Raw genomic sequence first — 25131 nt, 5'->3', positions numbered from 1 at the left:
GTGCAAACTGTGGAACTGGTGCTTACCTACCGCCTTGGCAGAACAAAGAAACCTTTCTGGTGCCAACTGCAGGGAAGGGTCATAACTCAGTGGCAGATGACATGATTTGCATGCTGAAGGTCCCAGGTTCAAATTCAGGTTTCTCCAGATATGGCTGGAGAAGGCCTATGTGTCAAATCCTGAATAACTGCTACCAATCAGTGTAGGTTATACTGAGCTAGAGGAATGAATGGCCTGCTTTGGTCCTACATTCCCCCAAATGGTCTGATCCCCCTTGCCCTTCCAAACAGCCCCATATAGTGAATTTTTAAAGGTTTTATTGGTTGTTGTTTTTTAAATTTATTGTCTTCTATCGCTGGAAGCCACCCAGAGCAGCCGGGGCAACCTAGTCGGATGGGTGGCATATAAATATTAAAATTATTATTATTATAAACATGCAACAACAAGTCAAAAAAAGGAAAGGAAAGAAAACACAGGGCTTGTAAGATACCCAGCAAGGCTGAAATTCATTTTTTAAAAATAAAATATTTAATTTGTTAAAAAAATAGTAAACATATTTCACATGTAAGAAACACACACGTATAAAAAGTTTCTAGTGATGAAAGGCAAGCCAATTAATTCGATGTCAAAACATGTGGTTGATGCCATTTCTGCACCATATATTGTTTCCGCACAAACAGCTGTCAACGCTCCCCTTTCCCAGCTCATGCGCCTGTGTCACAAATACACATGCACACTTCAAAACGTATCTGCCCCTGACGAATCTGCACTGCCGTGGACAGAACTGAAGCTTTGGTCGTCTATACTGGCAGATGGTACAATCGTAGACATCTTTGCTGGCGCAGGCAGGAAACTTAAATCAGGTGCCGTTTCTCCCCCTGAAACAGAGAGAAGATTTAGTCGTTTCCAAGCTGAGCCAAGCGAACAAATGCGAGATGTGCTAAAGCTGCCGTCTGATTTCATCCTCTTCGTATGTAAAAACGCCATGAGGCCCTGTGCATGCTGTTTGGATCATCCAGCATCGGCACATGGGAAGACATCACCAGAAGATTTTATGCAGGCAGCTGCATTCTTGACTCAGATTTTCCTGGGTGTGTTCTCTGACATCTGTTAGCCACCCACACTGCTAGTAACCCGGACAAACACTAAACAGGAGAGGGGCTAGTTTCTTTCCAAATCCGAAAACAGGAGAAGAAATGTTAAGTTATTCAAACCGGACTGTATGAAGATTACAAGCATCCACGACTATAATCGCTAAAGACCACTCGATCCCCTTAACTCTGCCCATCTCTCTAGTGGGGCGACTTCAAATTGCAGTTTGCAAGTTTGTTTGGGAGGGTAAGTGAAAACCATCGTTTGCCTAGTCTGATGTACTCAGAGAACTTGCGATTTCCATGAACATAGAAGAGGCAGAGAACGCACAAGTGAGTCTTGGGCACACATGTGTGAGATGGCCCAAGAAATGGCAGCTTCTTATGTTTCTATGATATGATTCCTGTTCTCTGCACATCCGTGTGGCAACCATCAATTGACACCAATGTGCTCTGGAACTCTCTTGCCTGTTGATGTGAAAAGAGTACAGTGACGATGTCTGGTTACAATCCGGTTAGATCTGTTTAAAAAAATTCATTGTGCATTTTTAAGATGTCATAAAGAGCTTCTAAGCATTTTTTTATTGTACATTTTAAAATCATGAATGTGTTTGCTGCCCTGGGCCCCTTTGGGAGGAAGGACAGGATATGGATTTAGTAAACATTTTAGAGAATCATATATAGTCTTAGGATTTCTTTCCCGACTGCTAATTTGCTCAAAGCATAGACTCTCCCCATTCTACTGGATCGATATGCACAGCAGCCTTGAATGTCCACCACATCTGACTTTCATAAGGCAGCCCCCTCAGCCACAAGCTCAACTAACCTCACCTGAAACTGAAATCCACAGCAGGCAGCTATTGTTATATGAAGAAACCAGGACTGGCTGCGCATCTTGCCCACCCAAGGTGCAACAAACCAAAAGGAAGTATCAGTTGAGAGCGCCGGGGCCCTGAGTCATTAGAAGTACGAAACCCAAGTCTCTAGCGCAGTTTGCATTACTACTGAGGCATGCTACATTAATAATCTTGCTTCTTTCACTGACACGCATAGCAACTAACATTTCCCCCTCAACCCTAGAGGGATAATATTTACCAACTCTTCCCCTGCTTAATTATCTACTGTGGCTATGCAACGGCAGCTCAGATTCATATAGTCTGTTCTGTACTGCGCTTCGGAGACTACTAATTAGCAAATCAGCCCTGGCATTGAAGCCGCAGACAAGCAACGGGTATGAGTTTCTAAAGCAGGGGTAGGCAACCTAAGGCCCGGGGGCTGGATGCGGCCCAATCACCTTCTAAATCCAGCCTGCGGAAGGTCCAGGAATCAGCTTGTTTTTACATGAGTAGAATGTGTGCTTTTATTTAAAATGCATCTCTGGGTTATTTGTGGGGCATAGGAATTTGTTCATATATATTTTTTTCAAAATATAGTCCAGCCCACCACATGGTCTGAAGGACAGCAGACCGGCCCACGGCTGAAAAAGGTTGCTGACCTGTTTTAAAGTGACCAGCAAGAGGCTCTTCCTGCTCCCAGGGTCTCTTCACCACCAGGCCAGCCCAAGTTTCTGATCTAGCACAGGGAGTCTGAGTTTATTTAGCATGACGGACAGCAAAGCGAACCGTGCCTTTGCACTTTGGTAAGCCCCCTCAAGGAAGGCAGTGAGGTCAACTATCGAAGCTGCTCTTGCTCAAGATGCTAAGAAGCCTGGCATTTCAGGTGCTCAGCACAGCCATGGATAAGAATATGGGCTTCTGCGGTCTCTTGGAAAACAGCAGAGGCATGGAGGCAGAGCGTGCTTGTCTCTCCATGGCAATGATATAACATCCTATAAATATAGCAAACGAGAGTCACATGCCATGAAAGGCCGGACTCAATTAAAAGCTTCTTACACTTCCTCTGAAAGATGTTGGGTGCACACCCTGGCAGGCCACGCAACTCCCAGGAGAAAAGGAATAGACACTCAAACTTTATTAAAAAGAAAAGTCAATGGAAAGTCACAGATCTCAAGGAAAACAGCAATTCACAAGGAGAGTATTTAGAGATCTTGCTGCGAAGCTCCTTTCCAGCTGGCCTGCTTCCTCCTTTCTCAGTTGCATATTTCCAGAATGAGAGGGTCTCCAACCCTTTAGAGCCTTTCTCTGCAGAGAAGTGGTTTGGTGTCCTGCTTCTTTCGAGCTGTGCTGTTCCTTTTATTTTAAGGTTGAATGAGAACTGCCGGCTGCTGTTGCAAAGGAAAGGAAAATCCGGGCCTCGTGATGCACAAGCAGCTGCCTGACTTGCGAAAACTGTTTTCAAAAGCGATGCTTCCAGAAGCACTAATGCGCTACATGTATGCCTAACAGCATTTTCCCAGCGGACCTAAAAGCTGTGGATCTAATGGCTGTTCACAAAAGATAAAGACTGAAGACTGCTGAAAATGCTCACTTGGCTGCAAGTGAAAACAACATAGAATGAAAGGGATCTAACAACAGTCTTAAAATGCTACAAACCACCATGTATTAATCCAGGGGGCAGCAAACTTTTTCAGCAGGGGGCCGGTCCACTGTCCCTCAGACCTTGGGGGGGGCAGACTATATTGGGGGGGACGACGAATTCCTATGCCCCACAAATAACCCAGGGATGCATCTTAAAATAAAAGCACACATTCCACTCATGTAAAAACACGCTGATTCCTGGACCGTCCGCGGGCCGGATTGAGAAGGCGATTGGGCTGGATCCGGCCCCCGGGCCTTAGTTTGCCTACGCATGTATTAAACTTATTAATTTCACCATGTTTCACACGAGCGTTTTTTGGATTATATTCTGGAGAACCTTGGGTTTCTTCTGAAGTTTATAAGAAGAGAGACCTCAGGGCCACAGTGCATTGCAGCTCAATGTCTTTTCATTGTGTGACAGCAGTGGAAGGGGACTGAAACAAAAGAGCCCATGCCACATTGCCATTATATCAGGAAATGCAGAATCTTATGTTCTCAGCTCACACAGATCAACAGAGAGAGCAGCTCAACAGGCCTGGCTAGCATGAAGCAAATTTGCCCCAGAATCCTCTGTGGTGAGTAGACAGGAATGTCTTTGTGGCAGACAGAAAAGTGGAATTTGAAAGGGTCTCCTGTCACAGATTGGCCGAATGCAGAGGAATGGTGGGGAACTCCCAGGGGAAGAAGGCTCAGAGCTCATTGCTGGTGGGATGACACTGAGTGGGCAGAGGGAGAGGAGGGAGAAGCCTGGGAGGAGGTGCTGGAAGCTGAAAAGAGGTAACAGGGTTTAGTGAGCAGGAAGAGACTGTGGCAGAGAGAAGTCAAGAGACTGGAGGCTGGAGAGGAGGGGGCCACGAGGCAGAGATGAGGCAGGTGGCTGAAGAAGCCAGGGGGGTCTCCCTCTCTTGCTGTGACCAGCTCCTCCTCCATCGGGGTTATTAGTCACGGAAAGCCTTATCTTCCAGGTTTCTTCCCCGTTTCTTCCCTGTTTAGGGAAGTTTTTAGTATTTAATGCTGTATTGTTTTTAACACTTGATTGGGAGCCGCCAAGAGTGGCTGGGGAAACTCAGCCAGATGGGCGGGGTATAAATAACAAATGATTATTATTATTATTCTGAAGGCTGCTATAGTAGTTTTCTGTTCAGAATAAGCAAGGTAAAGTAGGAAGCAAATAGGAGTGCTTCCTCTGAGGGATGGAGAATCAGAAACGTGTGGGGTCCAATAAATATAGATCTGAACCAACGCCATGACTGGTAATTCCACATTTGCAATAGGAGTTTGTATTCATGAGAGGCAGCTTGGCTTCCAGTTTAAATTAGTGCTGCATGATCCTGTAATTGCTTCAAGCATCCCGGTTCAACACACACACACACACAGCAAATGCACGGGGAATATAGGCAACTCCAAGGTTCAAACTGCCTACTTCTGACTTCTCTAAGAGAAACTGCTGCCATATTTGCAGTCAGGGAATGAATGATCCCCCAAGGTCATCGTTAATCTTTATAACAACAACTTTCCCCTGTAGTCACAGTGCCAAAGCGCGGCCGAAATGTGAAGGTTCGTCAAGAGATGCACTCAAGGAACGTTCAGGCTCCCTAGGAATCTCCATGGAAGTTGAGATGCCACAGTCGCAAGGCAGCCAGCCACACATGCCCGTGTGCCCACAACTGCAGAAGCAGGAAAGGCAGCGTGGCAAAAATAATAATACCCTGGGCATGGGGAAAGGAACAGCTCCCCAAGGAAGTTAGTAAACCTGCTGGAGCAATTGGCACTTCTGTTTTACATTTTCTTAAGATTAAAAAACAAAACAAAATTCAACCAGCATTATTAGCAACATGGCATCAGTGCACACGGCTTTGCTAAACAGAAGAGGATGGCTCCCTGACCTGAGCAGCTTACAGTCTCAGAAGAGGCATTGGGAAGGCGACAGGGGAGGTGGAGGAAGAACATTTTATTGTCCCATGGCTTGCTTACTGCAGGGCATTTGAATGAGGGGCCTGTGCCAAACAGTATTTTTTGAGGAGGAGCTTGAAGTAAGAGAAGGGGCACCTTGCAAGTGTTGGGTAAGGTGGCGCTGTGGTCTAAACCACCGAGCCTCTTGGGCTTGCCAATCGGAAGGTCGACAGTTTGAATCCCCGTGATGCGGTGAGCTCCTGTTGCTCTGTCCCAGCTCCTGCCAAACTAGCGGTCTGAAAGCATGCCAGTGCAAGTAGATAAATAGGTACTGCTGCAGCAGGAAGGTAAATAGCAGTCACAGTGTCCCGTTGTTTCAGAAGCAGTTTAGTCCTGCTGGCCACATAACCTGGAAAGCTGTCTGTGGACAAATGCTGGCTCCCTCGGCCTGAAAGCGAGATGAGCACCACATCCCATAGTCGCCTTTGACTGGACTTAACCGTCCAAGGGCCCTTTACCTTTTTACCTTAAGGCAGTTTGAATCATAAGGGGCAGCAAGGGAGAAAAAATCTCTGGGTGGTGGTTGAACTGGAGCAGCCAAAGATGTTAACGGGACAAATAAAGGGGAGGGGCCAAGCAACAGAGGTTAAGGTCCAGGCTGGGTGTAGCGTGTGGCCCTCAGAAGGCTGCCCATTTGGGAATTTGACCCTTGGATTGACAAAAGTCCACCCCCCGGCATAGTTGAACACTCTAACCAATGCAGCACACAGCTTCTTGAAATTAACTCACGTATTCCTGCCAGACCAAACCATGTTTGCCGCAGGAGATACCTTTTCATTACTCATTTTTGCTTGATGACTATGGCCTGGGCTAACGTAAAACGGAGAAACTGGGTGACCTTCAGGTTTCATCCAGCCCTTCATATCTAACGCTTAATGGAAATTATCCCTGTGTCCAACACTGCACTCTCCCTTGAAGGTCACTGGACCAGTGACTCCAGTTCTCCCAGAGTGGGTACAAGATGGTTCTCTAAAACCACGGCAGAATTTACATGCAGGACCAAACACGTTCATGATAATGTGAAGAGTTTAATGGTGTGAAAAGGTCCGCACCTCAGCTGCTTTTACAGCAGTCTGTGGAGAGGCAGTCTACTGGGCTGAGTGCCAGCACTTCCAAAATTACTCGCAAGCATCTGGGACAGTACTGGAGAGAGGGAGCTGTCAATGAGCAAAAGGTTTCCCATTCTCCTTCACGGATCATGCCACACTGTGCTGCAGCGGAGGAGGAGGAGATTTCCTACAAACAGAAATGGGCTGAGAGGGATGGGCCTTTGTACAGATTGAATAGTTCCAAAGGAACAGGAGGCAGAGTGTAGGAATATAGACCTGATTCTTACAGTACACAGAAGAAGCAAAAAGCTGGCTGCTGTCATTTCCCCTACCCCAATTTTTTTTTGGAAACCCAGAACCAAGAGCTTTGCAGAATCCAGAGTTTTTAAAACCTAGAGTGAACCCACAGAGCCATTAAAATCATAAGGGAGCTGTTTCCAGAAGAACAGTGAAGGGATAGAGACTTTGACCATCATCATGGGGTTGTTGGGCTCACCTGCGCTGCCCCATCTCCAGCCCAAGGAGCCTTCTGAATGGCATTCCTGCCACTGGCATCGTGGATATGTGTCTCTTAATGAACTGAATAGAGTGAAAGATTATGAGTCATGGGACAGAGACAGACAGTGTGTGCATGAACTCGGTTGGGTTGGGTTTTTTTTTTGGTTGCTATTTTGTTAAAGTTGTTGCTACTGTTTTACAGATGATAAAACACTGATCTGTTAACCATATAATATGGCTTTTGTTGTAACAGTTCCCTTCAGCTTATTTTTTAGTTGTTTTGTTGATGGTGTTTTTTGGGTTGTTTTACTGGTGATTTGTTCATTGCCCCTATATGATTTGTGCTGTATCTGTGCTGTAACTTATTGCTATTTGTTTTTTTGTAAGCCTCTTTGGGATTCATTTCAATTAAAAGCGGCACAGAAATATAACAAATCAAATCAGTCAAAATTAACCTGTTTTCCTGCTGCAGTGCTTTTCGAGATTTCTGCCTTTGGCGTGCCTTTCCATATTGACAAGCTGGCTGAAGGATCTCTGCTTGATAACCACGGGACATCTGTTCTGGACAGACTTGTTGGGTTTTAGTCTCACTCCGTGACCCGTGAGAAAGCTCCAAAGCAGAAGATCAGCAGTGGTGGACAAATTTGCCTTCTGGTGCCAGGTTCACTGAGGAAGTCTTGAGAGCTACCATGGGTCTCTGAGTCCCTTTCAAATACAGGCCATAACCAACTGATGTGCATCATGCCGATCCTGGAAGTACTTTAAAAATGTCAAAAACAAGCCTCAAAGAGCCCGGGCACGAAAACAGCACCTAGGAATCCCACAAGCCTTTGCAAGTGCAATCCCAGGAGCCCTTGCACAGACCGCTGTGGCTCTGTGGAGAGTTGGTGTTTGAGCAAGGTGGTTTGGAGGAAGCAATTGTGGTGGAGCTTGGCAGCTGGTAAATGCTGCTGCTTTTTTTCAAGGCTTTCCAGAGGTTGAGGGGGGGGGGTTGAAGGCTTTTCACTGACGTGGGCATTGCCTCGGAACGTAACCCCTGCATAAGTGGGGAGTTGACTGTACAATCTGGAAGCCGCTGCCAATGTCGTTTCACTGCTAAGCACAAGTTAATGGAGACAACAAAAATGACTTCAATGTCTTCTTTCAGGACACTTTTCAAAGATGCTTTCTTTCTGTTTGCTTTTTAAAATAACAATAGTGATGTGTTTGCATTGTTTCCCCATCCAGTTTTTCTTGTTGTTGTTTTGGGAGGGGGAGAAACACTGACCCCCCCAAGTTCCGGGAAAATCCATTTTCAGTTATTGTTTATTCTGCACTTCTCACACCCCTCCCCTGGCTTTAGACATGAAGCTTTAATCTTTTGTTACAAATATTTGTAGCTTATATTCAACTTAATGTTTTATACAAAAATACTATATAAGGGAAGGCTATGAAGAGGGGAAGAAACCAAAACATAAGCAGATGATTACACTGGGATAAACTGTTTTTATTTTAGTGAAAGGAGATAGCACTGTTGCTATCACTTATTGCCTGGGCTTGGGTCAAAACTATGCAAACAAGGAAAAGTGTTTTCGCTTTAATCTCATCTCTTTCATCTGCAGCCCAACCCAGGCTGGCTAGGAAAGTGGCCCAGATTTTTAACAGAAACTTCTGGGACTGGAAGAAGTGCAGCCAAGTTAAGCATTAAGTCTGCTTCCTTCTCGCTCACACACCCTAATAATCTGCACTGAGCTAATACGCAGATTAAGAGCATCCCTCAAATTACTGTTTTGTTCTATCTGTTTTATAAATGTATCTACCACCCTAAAGCCAGGGCCTCTGAGGGTGGCTTACAAAATATTAACACCAAACCAGCAAGTTAAACACAAAATAAAATAATGCAATACTACGGAGGGTACAGGGAAACACACATTAGAAAACAAGAAAGAAAAACAGAACAAAAACCAGCTAGCTGGTACTCTTGCAGTCCTGCATTTGATGGGATTTGACCCAGTATTGGAAAGATATCAAAGGCTATCTTGGCAGGTGAACCTTCCTGGGAAGCACATTCCACATTTGCTGAAATGTCCTAAGTCATTTAGGAGTGTTTTCTTTTAAAAGGTTTTCTTTTTCAAGGGTTTTTTTCCCCAAGCAATCTGAGACTGCGCCTGCTTGACACTAACCTCTCCTCCGCCCTCTTCATGCCTCTTCTGATTCAGGGAGACAGGGGGAAGGGAGCTTGTCACAGTAGGAGAGGGAGACACCCATGGCTCTTCACCAGCCATTTCTGCCTCTTGGCCTCCCTCCTCTCCTGCTTCTGATTCTGGACTTGTCTCTGCCACAGACTGCCCCCGCTCACTAAGCCCTGTTACCTCTTCAGATTCCGTCACCTCCCCTCCCTCCCAATCTTCTCTCACTGACCACTTGTTGTCCCACCACCAATCCCTGGGTTCTGAACCTTCTTTCCTTGGTGGTTTGCCAGCTGGTTCCTCCCATTATTCCTCTGCGTCCAACCAGTCCATGACATTAATTGCACTGAGAAACAGACCGTCAGCCAATGTAGATGCCCAAGGAGAGGACAGCTGAATGTAAACCCCAAATACACAATGTAGGCAATGGCTCTGGGCAGTCAGGCCGAGGGAGTGAGTGCTGCGCTTCCCATCTGCAAACACATTCCCTAGTAGAAGCCGAAGAACAGCAGTGCACATTCCTGCTGTTCCACAGAGGCTTTTAGGTCCAGTTGTCTCATAAACCGTAAAGCATGTTGATGGCCCAGCACAATTCTGTTTCCTCTCTCCAGAGCTCTGGCAAGGCCAACAGATCAGGTGTCTTTATTACCATTTGAGCTACTAGAAAAATATGTCCGTAGCTAGAAAAGCATCCTAGCATCAAGGCAGTAAACACGTGAATTTCAAGGGTCCCGCTGGGGCCAAGTGCACCAGATGGCAGAGGTACACAACATAACAATAACCTGAGTATTTATTGTTATATACTAAACTTATTTGTCGCTTTTTCTTACAGAAACTCAAGACGACTTACAACACAAGCCTTTTAACATTCCAGTTTGGTTCCAGCTGATTTTTTTTTAAAAAAAATTAAAGTGTTTCTAGACATGTGAGGATAAGCTTAAAAGGATGTGCACGATGGCTGGGAAAAACCACATTCAGGAGGGAAACAACTGGGGCTGCTTGGCTGTCCTGCTTGCGAGTATCAGCAGACGGATTTACTTGCAAGCTTTGTGTTATACTGGAGCGGAGGAAGCCCGCAAGAGAGAAGCTATTTTAGACAATCAGATCTGTTTCTGAAAGTGACAGCGATAAGAATCCTACACGCAACGGGTGCCAGGAGCAAACAAAATTAATGCAGCGTTGAGGAAACCCCCCCCCCCCATTTTCACATCAGATGGCGTGCTGGCAACTGTAGCGCTGTGGCCTCACGCTGCTCTTCCAGCATTCCTCAAAGCTGTGCAAGAAAATGTGTGTGTGAAAGACAGAGATCGCATTGCCATGTGCACACACACACACACACACACTCAAGAGCAATGTCAAAGCCTTCGGCTTCTCAATCTGTCTCTACAGTGAGCACACACACATGCAATTATAATACACACGTGCGCACACATCTAGGTATATAAGGCACATCTCCTCTATGTTAAAAAGTACAGTAGGAGTAGTGGTAAGTAACCACTGTTCACTAGAAAGCACATCGACTTCGTAATAATATCTGAATAATTGCCAGTGGCAATACCTACTTTTCCACATGTAGATGATGCCCCGGGGGAAAAGAGGATTGTCATATCACAGACCAGGGATCAGAAAGCCACACTAAGGCCAGCTGTGATTTCCAGGGCTTTAATAGGCCCAGCCCAGCCATTCAGAGAAGGCCTATGAACCTTGAGGACCAGATAGCCCTTTTACAATCTGGAAGCAGGGGCTGCCAGGGGTCCCAACTGTGCTGCATGTTAGAAGAAGTAAAAATCCTCATGCAGAAAATGCATGAAGCAGCATAAAGTCAGGGTCTGCAAACAGCCCTTGAAGTTTCCTGAATACAAAAGCAACCGTGTGCCCATTGGCAATCCTAAAAGATAAATCACAGTTCGAACAAGCAAATCCTCCTTGTACTGTTGCACGCCAACTATTATCTTGAACAATGCCACTGGAAGCAGTTCTAAGCAACATTAAAGGAGGTGCCTCTGATTAATGTGTTTGTGTGTGTTTTAGAAATTGCAGTTCTCTCAGATGCTTGCAAATTAAAAAGCAAAAACACAACCCTAGAAAGTTTTAGAAAGAAGAGATGGAACTGGGGGCTCCCACTGCTGAATTGTGGGGTTCAGCAGTACGGTATTCTGTTCAGTGTACACACACACACACCACCAATGGGAATAAGAGCCGGTTCAAGTTCTAAGTTGCCATTATTTGGCTAATAGCTTCAAGCTGCCAGGGCACAGCTGCATGGGTCCAGCCAGACAAGCTCTCACAGCAATGCTTTGATAGCGTGGGGGCCCTTAAGTGTCAGGATATAGAAAAGGCAGCAGTTGTTGGCTGTGAAAACAGTCTGATGCAAACCAGATGGGGGCTCGCTTGACGGGCAACACAAAAGGAAAACAATCGGTTCATTCAACAAAAGTCAAGCTACTGCCCAAGAGAGTTAGCAGAACACAACAACAGTCAACCAGAGTGGAAGCAAACAAGAAACGGTTGTGTGGCTCTGGTTAAGAGGGGAAATTGCTCCTCTTTTGTTTAGGCTGAGGAGTTTTTATTTCTAATTCTTACATTCATTAATTTCAGTCCAGATTAGCCCCCCGATCCCCCTTTCCTCCAAAGTGCTTCGAGTGTGTGTGTGTGTGTGTGTGTTGCTCATTCTGTTTCTGCCTTAAGGCACCTTAAGAAAACTGTAAAGCATATATTTATTTTACTTGGAATTTCCTCTTGGAAATTTCTAAATAAGGCGGACCTTCTTTTCCTCAAACACCTCCCAGAAGGTGTGGCCATCACTGCTTTGACAGTAAAAAAATGAGTTATCTACATAGCGACAACATTGGTGAACCCATTTTTATCTAAGTGGGCTTTGTTGTGCTGGAAGTATTCCCTTTCAAGAAATGCTGTTCACACCAACCTGCCTACTGAGGAACTCCTGCAGGTGTGTGCCATGACAACCCAGTGTGGTCCAGAGGATTCTGGGACATATTTTTAGATGGTGCACACACAGCACATAGTCAGGTCTGCTGGACCTCACTGTGGCCCCTGCATCAGCTGAGAGTGCGAACTACAGCAGACACCCTTGTGTCTACTGATCGGCAGTACGGAGGCAAGGGAAGATTTCAGGGAGTCTTCTTCATCATTCCTGACCATCCAACTGAGAACCATGCATAAGATATCACAGACATCAGGGTTCACTCCCTATGCCAGATACACAATGCAAACGTTTCAGGCACTCAGAACACTTTTAATGGTCCCTTCCCTTTGACTGATTAACATCCTGTACCCTTTAAAATGCATTTGTGGGAGAAGGGTTATTGCTTTATTTTTGTTCTTGTTTTTATTATGCATTTTGTGTTTTTATCTTGTATTTTCATGCTGTGAACTGCCCTGAGTTCAATGGATGAAGGGCAGTATACTTTTTTTGATTGTTCCATATTTGCCAGTCCCATCTCTCTGGTTCTTACCTTTTCAAATTACAGTGGTGCCCCGCAAGACGAACGCCTCGCAAGACGGAAAACCCGCTAGACAAAAGGGTTTTCCGTTCTGGAGGCGCTTCGCAAAACAAATTTCCCTATGGGCTTGCTTCACAAGACGAAAATGTCTTGCGAGTTCCTGCGGGGTTTTTTCCCTCCCCCCCCCTTTTCCTAAGCCGTTAAGCCGCTTATCAGCTGATCCGCTGATAAGCCGCTTAACAGCTGATCGCTAAAAGCCGCTAAACCGCTAATAGCGCTAATCCGCTAAGCTGTCAATGGGCTTGCTTCGCAAGACGAAAAAACCGCTATACGAAGAGCCTTACGGAACGGATTAATTTCGTCTTGCGAGGCACCACTGTATCATCACAGGATTAGCATGTCACACTAAACTGTGGTCTAGTGCAAGGGTGGGGAACCTTTGGTCCTCCGGATGTGGCTGATATAATTCTCTTCAATCCCAGCAAGCATGGCTAACCGCCAGGGATTATGGGAATCCAGCAACATTTGAGCAGCACCCTGCACCTGGCTTAGTGCAACATGCACGAGCCGCAGAAAGCCCAACACTGTGCGCTTCTCTGTTCCCTTTTCTCCTCCTGCGCAGCCGGGAGGAGGAGCTCAGAAGCTTTTGCTCTTATGACAAGCAGAGAACTAGAGAGTCAACACCTGAACCAGAGAGCCAGTGGTGGTTTAGTGGTTAAGAGCCTTGGACTAGGACCTGGGACAGCAGGGTTCGAATCCCCACTCAGCCATGAAGCTTGCTAGGTGACCTTGAAGACAGCCATCATCTCTTAGGTCTAACCACCCTCACAGGGCTGTTGTTGTGAGGATGAAATGGGGAGGAGGAGGAGAGCCACACCGACCACCTTGAGATCCTTGCAAGATAAAGGTGGTATATAAGTGTGAAAAACAAATAAATTCAAAAGCCAGGCAGCCACGTACATGTGTGGGACACAAGAGTGGGAATAAGAAGCATGTTTTCTAAGTAGCATATCACTGTGCTCAAGCAACGGGGAATAGTATTAAATATTCCCTATTTATAATTTTTTCATAAAAATAATAATTCACGACTGCAATCTGCTAAAAGAAACCTTCATTAAGGCCTGCCAACTATGCACAGCAATCACTTGAAGAACTACAATTATGCTCTTAAGAGAGGGAGAGGGAGAGGGGGAACATGCAGCACCCTGAAACACTGGCAATTAGGGAGCTACCCAAATAGGCCTGGCTTTTACTTAAAATCTTAAACGGCTTTTCTGAGTTAAGTGCTGTGTTTCATTGAACTAATGTAAACCTATTTGATGTCAGATTATGTACAGAACAACACATGCGCGCAGCCTGGCAACGCTGGAGCGTCACACAAGCAACTAGCCAACATGGTTGGAATTAAATATATAGTACCGGAACATCCCTCTGCTGCAATCCTAGACATGAGAACCAGGAGATAAGTTACAGTAAGTTCAGGGGTCGGAGGAAGTTCACTGCACCCAGTTCTCATTGAAATCAGTGGGATCCCCTAAGCTATCATTGCCATTAGCTTTCAACCTGCTTGGGTTGTGCACCAGAGTGGTAGCCATGACTCCCCGTGACGTTTTCCTCCCTCTGGAACCCTGGGACTGAGTCCAATGGAGGTAGTGCTAAGGTGGGGAACCTCAAACCTGGCCCCCAAGCCTCCGCCACCTCCTCAGCCACATTCACCACCGACCCTTTAGGGTGGATTGTTTTGCGGCAGAGGCCAACAGCCTCTCCTCCCCCCAGCCACGTCCCTCTGCCTCGACATAATTTTTATCACGAATCCCCGTCGCACTGTCTCAACAATTACTCCTAGAAACGAAACAACTGAAATTCCGTGCATACAGACGCATGCAGCACCAGCTATAACCTGCTCAACTTTTTCAGCCTCTAATTTAGCCCCCAGCTTTCTGCATCGTATAGGCCAGGGGGGCATTTAAGGACAGCTTTATATTTTCTGCTTGGTGCAACTCGGAAGTGACAGGCACCATGCTGCTGCGGCCCTAATTTGCAGGAAGCGTAGGGAAGGGTAACTAAGCGGCTCCTGGGCTAATACAGTCATTAGCATCCCAGCGTGCCCCTTCCTTTAAATGTCCATTCATTCTGCTTTTCGGTTCCCTGTTTATGTAAAGGGATGTATGCCTGATGGGGTGAAAGCAGGTCAGCCTTGCCAGCTCAGCATCACCCTCATCTGCTTTTATTCAGGGCCACTCAAGGTGGGTGCCAGCAGGATCCTTGCCCATCTCGCCGTTTCGCTTTTCTCAATGAAGGCCGTGGCAATTACTAGTTTCATGAAGTGCACAATGCAGGGCGCTCAGAGCTGTTCCAGCTATATCCTAGAGTACGTCCTGCGAGGGACTGTGAGAAAGATTTGTTTCTGGCAAGAAGCCTTTCGGAGGGGAAAGGAGGAGAGAATAACAATTGTTTTTAAAAGCGTATTTGGCACAGATGACAAAGCAAAGGCCCTACAGGATGAAGTTTCACCAGTAGCATAGGAGTCCAAGGTAGCACCAAGAAGAAAACAATATTAATGTTGATTTCTATCGCAGCAGCTGGTAGCCCCTCTCCTTCTCTTTCCCACTTTCCCCCTTTATATTGAAAGGCCTCACCAGGCTCCACGTTACCTGTCATTTACTTTACGTTACTTCTTTAGAAAAAAATATCGATATAATGCTATATCACAAAAAAAATACCAGAGTGGTTTACAATAATATTTTTATGTACCAACGCCACATAGCAATTTAAAACCAGAGATCAGCAATTCATTATTACTGAAAAGCATGCTTTAAATTGTCTATGTAAAGCCTGGTGGAATACAAAACTTTTCAGCAAGCCTTTAGAGGTTCAAACAGAAGGTGCCTGCTGAAACTCTGTTGGTAGAGGATCCTACAAGACTGGGCCAATGACACTATTTCGTTCTCCTTCGTGCTGAGGTCAGCTGCTCCTTGTCAACTGGGGGATGTTGTCACCACCAACACTCCTGCAGATGATCTCAGTGACTGAGATGGGACCAGAGTTTAGACAGTCGCCAAGGTATTGCTGGACCTAAGTTGTTCAGAGCTTTGTAAACTGGCAGGGACCTTCATCCTGGTTGGCAGCAAATAGGCAGCCCGTGCAGATGTTCTAACAAGGGGGTCGTATATTGTTGGCCACGTATCACCATCAGCAGTCTGGCTGCTGCATTCTGCTCCAGCTGGAGCTTCCAAGCCAGGCCCAAGGGCACCCCCACATAGGGTGCATTACCGTAATCCAGACTCAAGGTTACAGAAACATTTCTGGCCTTTACAGAAGAGACAGAGATATGAAATCCTGCAGTAAGACCTACTGTCATAATTGTTTCAGCCCAACGCTTTGACTCAAATTCCTAAAGGTTTTTACTCAAGCAAGCAACAAACCAGAACTAGAAGACCAGGCATTATAACCTTACCAAACCTTTTAACCCAGGTAGCAAAATGTGCTTTGTTAGCCACTCATTTTTCTGAACAGCGGACCAGCAACTTAGTACTGTAACCAACTCCACTCTGTTGTGACCTGGCCCTAAAGCCTCATTGGTGTCAGAAGGTCTTATGGCTCTGAAATCTACTAGAAGTAGTCTGGCGTGAACCCCTCCAGTGATATCTCAAAGGGGGGGGGGAGTACCCGTAATTACTAAACTATGAACCCAGGATTGTTCAGACCTTTCAGATGGAAGTCTGTCCCTGAAAGCTGTCCCAGGTTCTGACTCTGGCCAGCTCTATAATGCCACTTCCTAAAGCCACTTCTGGAACACCAGCAAAAAGACCCCAGAAACCAAGCAAAACCAAACAATCCCCATAGCCTTATCATTTTCTTGTCCTGATTTGAGCTCCACAGTCGGCTCCAACATCATCCCTTCCAGCTGAAGCATCTGGTAGGGATTTGCTATACCACAGTAAGTACTGTAATTCATTAGAGTAATTTCTGGCTAATGAAGAGACGACAGCAAACTATCTTGCAAAGCCAAGTAATGAATCTATTAACCGAGGAAATGAATTCTGTGACACATAATAGCTTCCAAATCTAAGGAGGGAAGATGTTTTGAGCATAGAACACGAACCCCCCCCCCCCTGGAAGCTTTCACAATTGCTCTCCAGACCACCCATTTCCCCGTGGAAGCTGCAGCACTTGCTAGATTGGTTGTTAAGGGTTGATAAGCATTTTGGTTTCTCCTGCATATCGCACACACACACACAAAAGATCCAGATTACTCATTTTCAATGCCATATATTCACTATCATGCATTTCTTGCTTGGTAGGAACTGGACTGGTTCCAATACTTAATTGGCTGCATGACAACAAAGTTTTCAGCGAGTAAGATTTCTGCACAACTAGATAGATAGATAGATAGATAGATAGATAGATAGATAGATAGATAGATAGATAGATGATAGATAGATAGATGATAAATAGATGTGATGGGGAAGTGTTTATAAGTCGAATCCCCTTCTATGACCCAGAAGAGTGCATATCCCACTGCATAAGGAACACAAATCCTGAGCATTGCGTGGAAAAGACAATGATCACTCAAACTCACCCTCTGGTCTATGGGTCAGAAAATACTGGTAGTCTTTACCCTAGTCTTTACCCTCCAGTTTTGGGGACTACCAACACTTAGGACTGGGATCACAGGTGATTGCATAGTAAGTCATATTAAGCAGCTGACTGTTCAGCTAGTTGGGAAGAGGAAGACTAGTATCATATATATTAAATGGATTACGCTCTATTAGATCTTATCTTTAAGCAACAAGAACAAACAACAAACTTTGCTGCCCTGTACACCCCTAAAAATGGTACATCCCTGAAAAAAGCTCAACAACTGTGACCTGAACCCTATAAAATTGGGGCTTTCCTCCTCCCTTAAAAAAGCGCAACAACTTTGTCATGAACCCCCAAAATCGGGGCTTTTCTTCCCAAAAGGGGGGTAGATCACTGCCAGTTTTTAATTCTGTAAGTAGATCGCAGTCTCTTGGGAGTTGCCCACCCCTGTTCTATGTGAAACCCACCCTGCCATTCTTCCTTTAAAAAAGAACAGAAGCTGCCACCTTGTGGTCAAGAGCTCATATTTAACAGATTGACTCATTCATACATGATGCAGCAGTAACATGTTCTGTAATGCACATGCAGTTACATGTTAGCCACATTCACAACATATGTAAGTACACACTTCTAAAAAATATCTTATATTTACAGACCCATAGATTTATTGACATTAGGATGGCTTACTTTACTCTTTTCGGCTCCTGCTGAAAACATCTTTTGTTTACATACATAGATAATTTTATTTATATGCTGCCTTTCCAAACCATGCTCAAGGTTACTTAAAAAAAGTGGTAAAAACACACAACTACAACATAACAAAAGTAGTCATAATCAATAAATGAAATATTTAAAAATACACAACTAAACTGAACCATTTCCACAGAAATCACAAGATCTAAAATAAAACCAATATCAAGAACAGCAACAATGCCCCCCAAACAAGATCCCAGCCCAAGAACCTATAAGCCTATCCAGACTTACAGGCCATTGACATATGTTTTAAGCTGGTCTTTATCTTATTGATATTTTTTTCTTTAGGTTTTAGACCGTTACTTTAAATTGATAACACTGCTTTGTTTTTAAACAATTAAGCAGTATATAAATTTTATGAAAAACAACAATAGATTTCAACTTGGTTTTTTATAAAACAAATAAAAGTATTTCACAGAATCATAGTATTTATATCCTTTTTCTCTAGTTCAAATACCACTACACGAGGCTGCTTCTCACATCTATGCTAAGATTCCCAAGGGAGTATATAAAAGTTTACCTTGAAACCTGCAATATGCTTTTAGCAAAGCACATTTCTGAAATTCTGCCTCAATCTATCGTTTCTCTCAGCTTCTATAACATTCTATTCCAATAAGCTGCCAAGCTTAACTAAATTTCAACATACAAATGGATATGAAAGATGGTACAGTATTATTATAGGATAGAATTATAGCTTATTAACTCCAGATCCGAACAAATTGCTATTATTTTACTTCACTGAAGGTTTTTCATTGAGGTTGAATCCTGACAAGACAGAAGTACTGTTTTGGGGGGACAGGAGGCGGGCGGGTGTGGAGGACTCCCTGGTCCTGAATGGGGTAACTGTGCCCCTGAACGACCAGGTGCACACCCTGGGAATCATTTTGGACTCACAGCTGTCCATGGAGGCACAGGTCAATTCTGTGTCCAGGGCAGCTGTTTACCATCTCCATCTGGTACGCAGGCTGAGACCCTACCTGCCCGCAGACTGTCTCGCCAGAGTGGTGCATGCTCTAGTTATCTTCCGCTTGGACTACTGTAATGCACTCTATGTGGGGCTACCTTTGAAGGTGAGCCAGAAACTACAACTAATCCAGAACACTGCAGCTAGACTGGTGACTGGGAGCGGCCGCCGAGACCATATAACACCGGTCTTGAAAGACCTACACTGGCTCCCAGTATGTTTCCGAGAACAATTCAAAGTGTTGGTGCTGACCTTTAAAGCCCTAAATGGCCTTAGTCCAGTATATCTGAAGGAGCGTCTCCACCCCCATCGTTCTGCCCGGACACTGAGGTCCAGCGCCGAGGGCCTTCTGGCGGTTCCCTCCCTGCAAGAAGCCAAGTTACAGGGAACCAGGCAGAGGGTCTTCTCAGTAGTGGCACCCTCCCTGTGGAACCCCCTCCCACCAGAGGTCAAAGAGAACAACAACTACCAGACTTTTAGAAGAAATCTGAAGGCAGCCTTGTTTAGGGAAGCTTTTAATGTTTGATGGATTACTGCATTTTAATATTTTGTTGGAAGCTGCCCAGAGTTGGAAGTGCTCAGAGAGGGAGAACCGGGCACTCGCTGCTCTCCCCCTGCAAAATTACCTACATCCTTTTGTCCATTTGCTACCTTGAGCACCTGCACTTTGCCATATGTGCCATGTGCTGCCGAGTGGCACTGCAGTGCAAGGGGGAAGGGCGGAAATGAACAGAAGGCTATCGTGCCAGTTGGTTTAAAGCAGGCATCCCCCTACTTGGCCCTCCAGATGTTTTGGGAGTACAACTCCCATCATCCCTAGCTAACAGGACCAGTGGTCAGGGATGTGGGAATTGTAGTCCCAAAACATCTGGAGGGCCGGGTTTGGGGGTGCCTGGTTTAAAGTGACTATCTGATACCATAAAAAATGTGGACCAGCATATCAGGTCTAAGAGAACATAAAAGAAATAATTTACCTGGCTCTTGTGCGACTTCAGATTTCGGTTTCACACAGATGATTCTGGATTTCATGGGTGCTGTCTGCTGTGGCTCCTGGCGCTCTTTCTGTATGTCAGTTATTAAATGTCATGTTAGACCATCAACTAGACGTTGGAATGTTCAGAACCAACAAAAAACAGCTTAATAGGAACACAAGAAGCTGCCTTATACCAAGTCTGGCCACTGTTCCCCCTAGCTCCCACCAGATGTCGAAGAGATAAACAACTACCTAATTGATGCTTTTGAATTATGGTGTGGTGGAGACTCTTGAGAGTCCCATGGACTGCAAGAAGATCAAACGCATCCATTCTTAAGGAAATCAGCCCTGAGTGCTCACTGGAAGGACAGATCGTGAAGCTGAGGCTCCAATACTTTGGCCACCTCATGAGAAGAGAAGACTCCCTGGAAAAGACCCTGATGTTGGGAAAGATGGAGGGCACAAGGAGAAGGGGACGGGAGAGGACGAGATGGTGGGACAGTGTTCTCGAAGCTACAAACATGAGTCTGACCAAACTGTGGGAGGCAGTGGAAGACAGGAGTGCCTGGCGTGCTCTGGTCCATGGGGTCACGAAGAGTCAGACACGACTAAATGACTAAACAACAAACATATAGAAGACACCTGAAGGCAGCCCTGTTCAGGGAAGTTTTTAATGTGTGACATTTTAATGTATTTTTCATCTTTGTTGGAAGCCGCCCAGAGTGGCTGGGGAAATCCAGCCAGATGGGCGGGGTACAAATAATAAATTACTACTACTACTACTACTGGGGGACGCAGGTGGCGCTGTGGGTTAAAGCCTCAGCGCCTAGGACTTTCCGATCGAAAGGTCGGCGGTTCGAATCCCTGCGGCGGGGTGCGCTCCCGCTGCTCGGTCCCAGTGCCTGCCAACCTAGCAGTTCGAAAGCACCTCCGGGTGCAAGTAGATAAATAGGGACCGCTTACCAGCGGGAAGGTAAACGGCGTTTCCGTGTGCGGCTCTGGCTCGCCAGAGCAGCGATGTCACGCTGGCCACGTGACCCGGAAGTGTCTCCGGACAGCGCTGGCCCCTGGCCTCTTAAGTGAGATGGGCGCACAACCCCAGAGTCTGTCAAGACTGGCCCGTACGGGCAGGGGTACCTTTACCTTTACCTTACTACTACTACTACTACTACCACTACTACTACTACTACTACTAGCTCAGTATTGTCTACACGGACTGGCAGCAACCTTCCAGGGTTTCAGCAAGGGAATCTTTCTCAGCCCTTCTTGTAGATGCCACTGGAGTTTGAACCAGGGACCTTCTGATTGCAGATGCTCTACCACTGATCTACAGCTGCCTCCCCTTTTTAAAAAGCTCATTTAAGAAAAAAAGGTGCATTAACTATGCATTCATCTTTTCTTAGAAAAGTGTGGATTGTAATGCATGTCCATCTTTTCAGATAAGACTACAATCAAGAAGTAAAATTGAGCTGATTAGATTTGATTGTCCATGGTTGTCAAACGTGCTAGCTGGGACAAAGGAAGGCACCGATGGTGTGGACTTAATTCAACAAGAAGGCAGGCACCGTTCCATACCCTCCAACATTTCTCCGATGAAAACAGGGACATCCCATTCTATAACGATAATTTTACTATTTACAACCCCACACATCTTACTGGGTTGCCCCAGCCACTCTGGGCAGCTTTCAACAAATATAAAAACATAATTACGCATTAAACATTAAAAAAACCCCTTCCCTTACAGGATTGCCTTCAGATGGCTCAGGAGAATGGCATATCCTCCAACAAAAATAGGGACATCCTAAGGAAAAGTGGGAGGGACGTGGGTGGCACTGTGGGTTAAACCACAGAGACTAGGATTTGTTGATCAGAAGGTTGGCGGTTCGAATCCCCGCAACGGGGTGAGCTCCCGTTGCTCGGTCCCAGCTCCTGCTAACCTAGCAGTTCGAAAGCACGTCAAAGTGCAAGTAGATAAAAGGTACCACTCGGGCGGGAAGGTAAATGGCGTTTCCATGTGCTGCTCTGGTTCGCCAGAAGCAGCTTAGTCATGCTGGCCACATGACCTGGAAGCTGTAGTACGCCGGCTCCCTCGGCCAGCTGCGCAGCCCTCCGTCTCGCTGTTCTAGCTTCGGGATGGCTGCGCAAAGCCTCTGCAGGGCGGTGGGGTGAAGGCACCCCGCCGCCCTGCGGAGGCTTGAAGGGATGTCCCTGAAGCCTCAAGCCTTTGGAGTGCAGCTGCGCTCCAAAGGCTTCAGGGATCTTTGAGGTTGGCGGTGGGGGGAAACAGCGCTTTCCTCCACTGCAAGCCCCACAAGCTCCTGCTCTTGAATGCACCTTGTTTTTGAGGGGGGGAACAAGAAAAAAAATTTTTTCCCCTGTTCTCTCCCTCCTATGGTCCGGTGCGTCCTATAGAGCGAAAAATACGGTAAATAGGAAAACTAATAAAGAACAACTGAAGGTAGGCCCACCTTACGTTGGGTGACATTAACACAATCCAAACAGTCTAGGTCTTTTGTTTGCAAAAATGCACACACAAACCCACAACTTATTTAGGTACAGTAAGCCTGCAACTTACATGGGGGTTCTGTTCCGGGGATTGCGCATAAAGACAAAGTAATGTATAGTCAAAACTTTACAAGGTTCAAGGGTGGGTGGGATTGCCTCAATTTTTTCCTCGAACTCCGCAACCTTTCTGCCCCTTTTAACTTTTTTTGTCCATGCCATTTAGATGCGTGCAAGTTGCAGGTTTACTGTCCTGGTCTACTAAAGATGCATTACCTGGGATGTGCCATCCAAGCACGGTGCCAAATTGCTATCTCCCTGCGCTGTTGGAGAAACTGGTCGGTCCAGCTCAGCCATGGTCATTGGCCCACAAGTAGCAGCAGCGCTTCCAATAACTTCTCCTGAGAGATTTAAACCAGATTTAAAGCACATAACAAAGCTAAAATTAAAAACAAAATAACACACAGCATACATACTGTGTATATTTACAATATACTTACTCCAAAAACAACCCTAATGAATCAAAGAGAGAGGGACCGACATCCTCCCAAGCACCTGGGATTCTCTTGGCTGCGAAGGTGCTATTTAGACTCATTTGTAGGCTACCCTCAAAAGAAAAAAAGCGATTCTCTTGCCTACTCATCATACTCTGAGCACAACTCCCATGTCAAAAAGTAGGGGGCTCTGCGTGCGTACTGGTGATTTTTTTCTGGAACAACTGCAGCGTGGACTTTGCCAAGAGCCTGAGAAAGCTTTGAAACTGAGAAATCCTCAGCTTGTTCTCATTGGCACCACAAAAAGGTTTTAGCCATAAATCTCTTTAATATCACCCTTTTGAAATTTTTGCACATTGGAAAAAAGAAACCACAGTGAATGTTTTTGAAGAGGGTTGGCACAGACAAAATGAGGCCAATCTTTTAACTGGAGATGGGAGTGTTACGTTTGCTATAACTGTGGTTAACGCTGGTACCAACCAGGTCCCCTGCTTGACTAAACATTTTGAACTAGTGGCTTTAATCCAGTTAGCTTAAGAGTCCTGGTTAAGTCCTGGAATCCATCTAGCTCAAAACTCTGGTTGATGCTGGTGCTGATATATTGCTGGATCACAGCTTAGGGGGAATTTGTGTCGGAGACAGGGGAATGCAGCATTCAATCACATGGTTAAGAGACTAGCCCTGTTGCATCAGCACTGGCCCAGACTGACTTTGTGGAATAATTTATTTTTAAGCAGAGCAGACATTAATGCACAACTTCAGAGCTCCCAAGAATCCAAGCACATGCCTTTATGAGCTTTCCAAGCAGATAGGTACATTATAAAGGTTTGCAGCACAGAGAGAAAGTCATTTTATTATGTGAACGAGCAAAATAACCCAGCACACTCTAATTAAAAACAGAGTAATTTGCTGCAAGATCCACAACACATTTGCAGACTCTCTGAAAGGAACAGTATAACCTGTTGCAACATCAACAGCACTGAGCCGACTCCACTTCAACTCAGAGCTGAATTTTTTATAGCTAAGCCATTAGCTACAGAAAACACTGATTTATACTGGAAATGTTGATAGTGCCACAATTATCACTTGGCAGCTCAAGCAGACATGACCAGCTCATAAACTCTTGGAACCACTCACTGAATTTATGACATACAAAGTGAAGGCAGCTCACAAGACTGAAGACATGCTATAGGCCATGATCCCTGGAATGATGTACTGTGTCAGTTGCCACATGATTATTCCCCCCCCCAATATCCAAACCAAACCCCCACTTTTAAGCAGAAAGATTAGCATAATATGTATTTCTTCAATACATACACAAGGTCAGACTCTGGAAATATGTAATATTTTATAAGAAGGTGATGTAATGGGCTATTTGATTGTTAAACTTCTAAATTGTAACACAGGAACAAGACTGAAATAAAAAACAGCACTTAACCATAACTGTTGATGGATTGATGCATAGTCTCATGCTGCACCTTATACATATAATTTTTAAAAAAGGAATTAGCCTCAAAAGTGGCAGCCATTCAAAAAATAATTACCAAGAATTTTAGTTTTTCCTGGAAAAGACTCTTGTGTATTGAATGCGCTATTCTAACTGAGCTGTGTTTTTTTCCGCTTTTGCAAAATGCTACTCATGGAGAAGTTAGAGGTTTTCCTACCAGGTTGTTTTCTGGAAGTGGTTAACAAAGAGATCAACATAGGAAGGTGCTTTATATATAGCGAGACAATCAGCTATCCTGGAAAAACGTGAAAGTGGGGTGCCACAGGGTTCTGTCCTGGGCCCATTGTTGTTCAACGTCTTTATAAATGATATGGACAAAGGAATTAAGGGGATGCTCATCAAATGTGCAGATGACACCAAACTCGGAGGGGTAGTTAATACCACAGAAGAAAGAATTGGGATTCAAAACAGATTGAAGAACTGGGCACAAACTAACAAAATGCATTTCAACAGGGACAAATGTAAGTTCTGCACTTAGGAAGAATCAGATGCATAAATACAGTGGTACCTCAGGTTAAGTACTTAATTCGTTCTGGAGGTCCGTTCTTAACCTGAAACTGTTCTTAACCTGAAGCACCACTTTAGCTAATGGGGCCTCCTGCTGCTGCTGTGCCGCCGGAGCACGATTTCTGTTCTCATCCTGAAGCAAAGCTC

General features: G+C 45.3%; 1 protein-coding gene across 11 annotated transcripts in view; it reads right to left on the bottom strand.

The window, feature by feature from the left end:
* Positions 1-505: 505 nt before the first annotated feature.
* The window catches only part of KIAA0586, a 71585-nt gene continuing 46959 nt past the window's right edge, over positions 506-25131 (bottom strand). For all 11 annotated transcript variants that reach the window (XM_083730990.1, XM_083730989.1, XM_083730983.1 and 8 more), the window contains exons 31-33: positions 22753-22877; positions 19976-20063; positions 506-878 (exon numbers count right to left, since the gene is read on the bottom strand). In XM_083730990.1, coding sequence (XP_083587116.1) covers positions 739-878; positions 19976-20063; positions 22753-22877 — 353 coding nt within the window. In that variant the 3' untranslated portion in view covers positions 506-738. The remainder of the gene's footprint in view (positions 879-19975; positions 20064-22752; positions 22878-25131) is intronic.

This window comes from Podarcis gaigeae (assembly GCF_964106915.1).
Source record: "Podarcis gaigeae genome assembly, chromosome: 1".
Classification (NCBI taxonomy): domain Eukaryota; kingdom Metazoa; phylum Chordata; class Lepidosauria; order Squamata; family Lacertidae; genus Podarcis; species Podarcis gaigeae.
The sequence above is the reverse complement of the archived record's forward strand: the minus strand, read 5'-3'. Positions and strand labels throughout refer to the sequence as shown.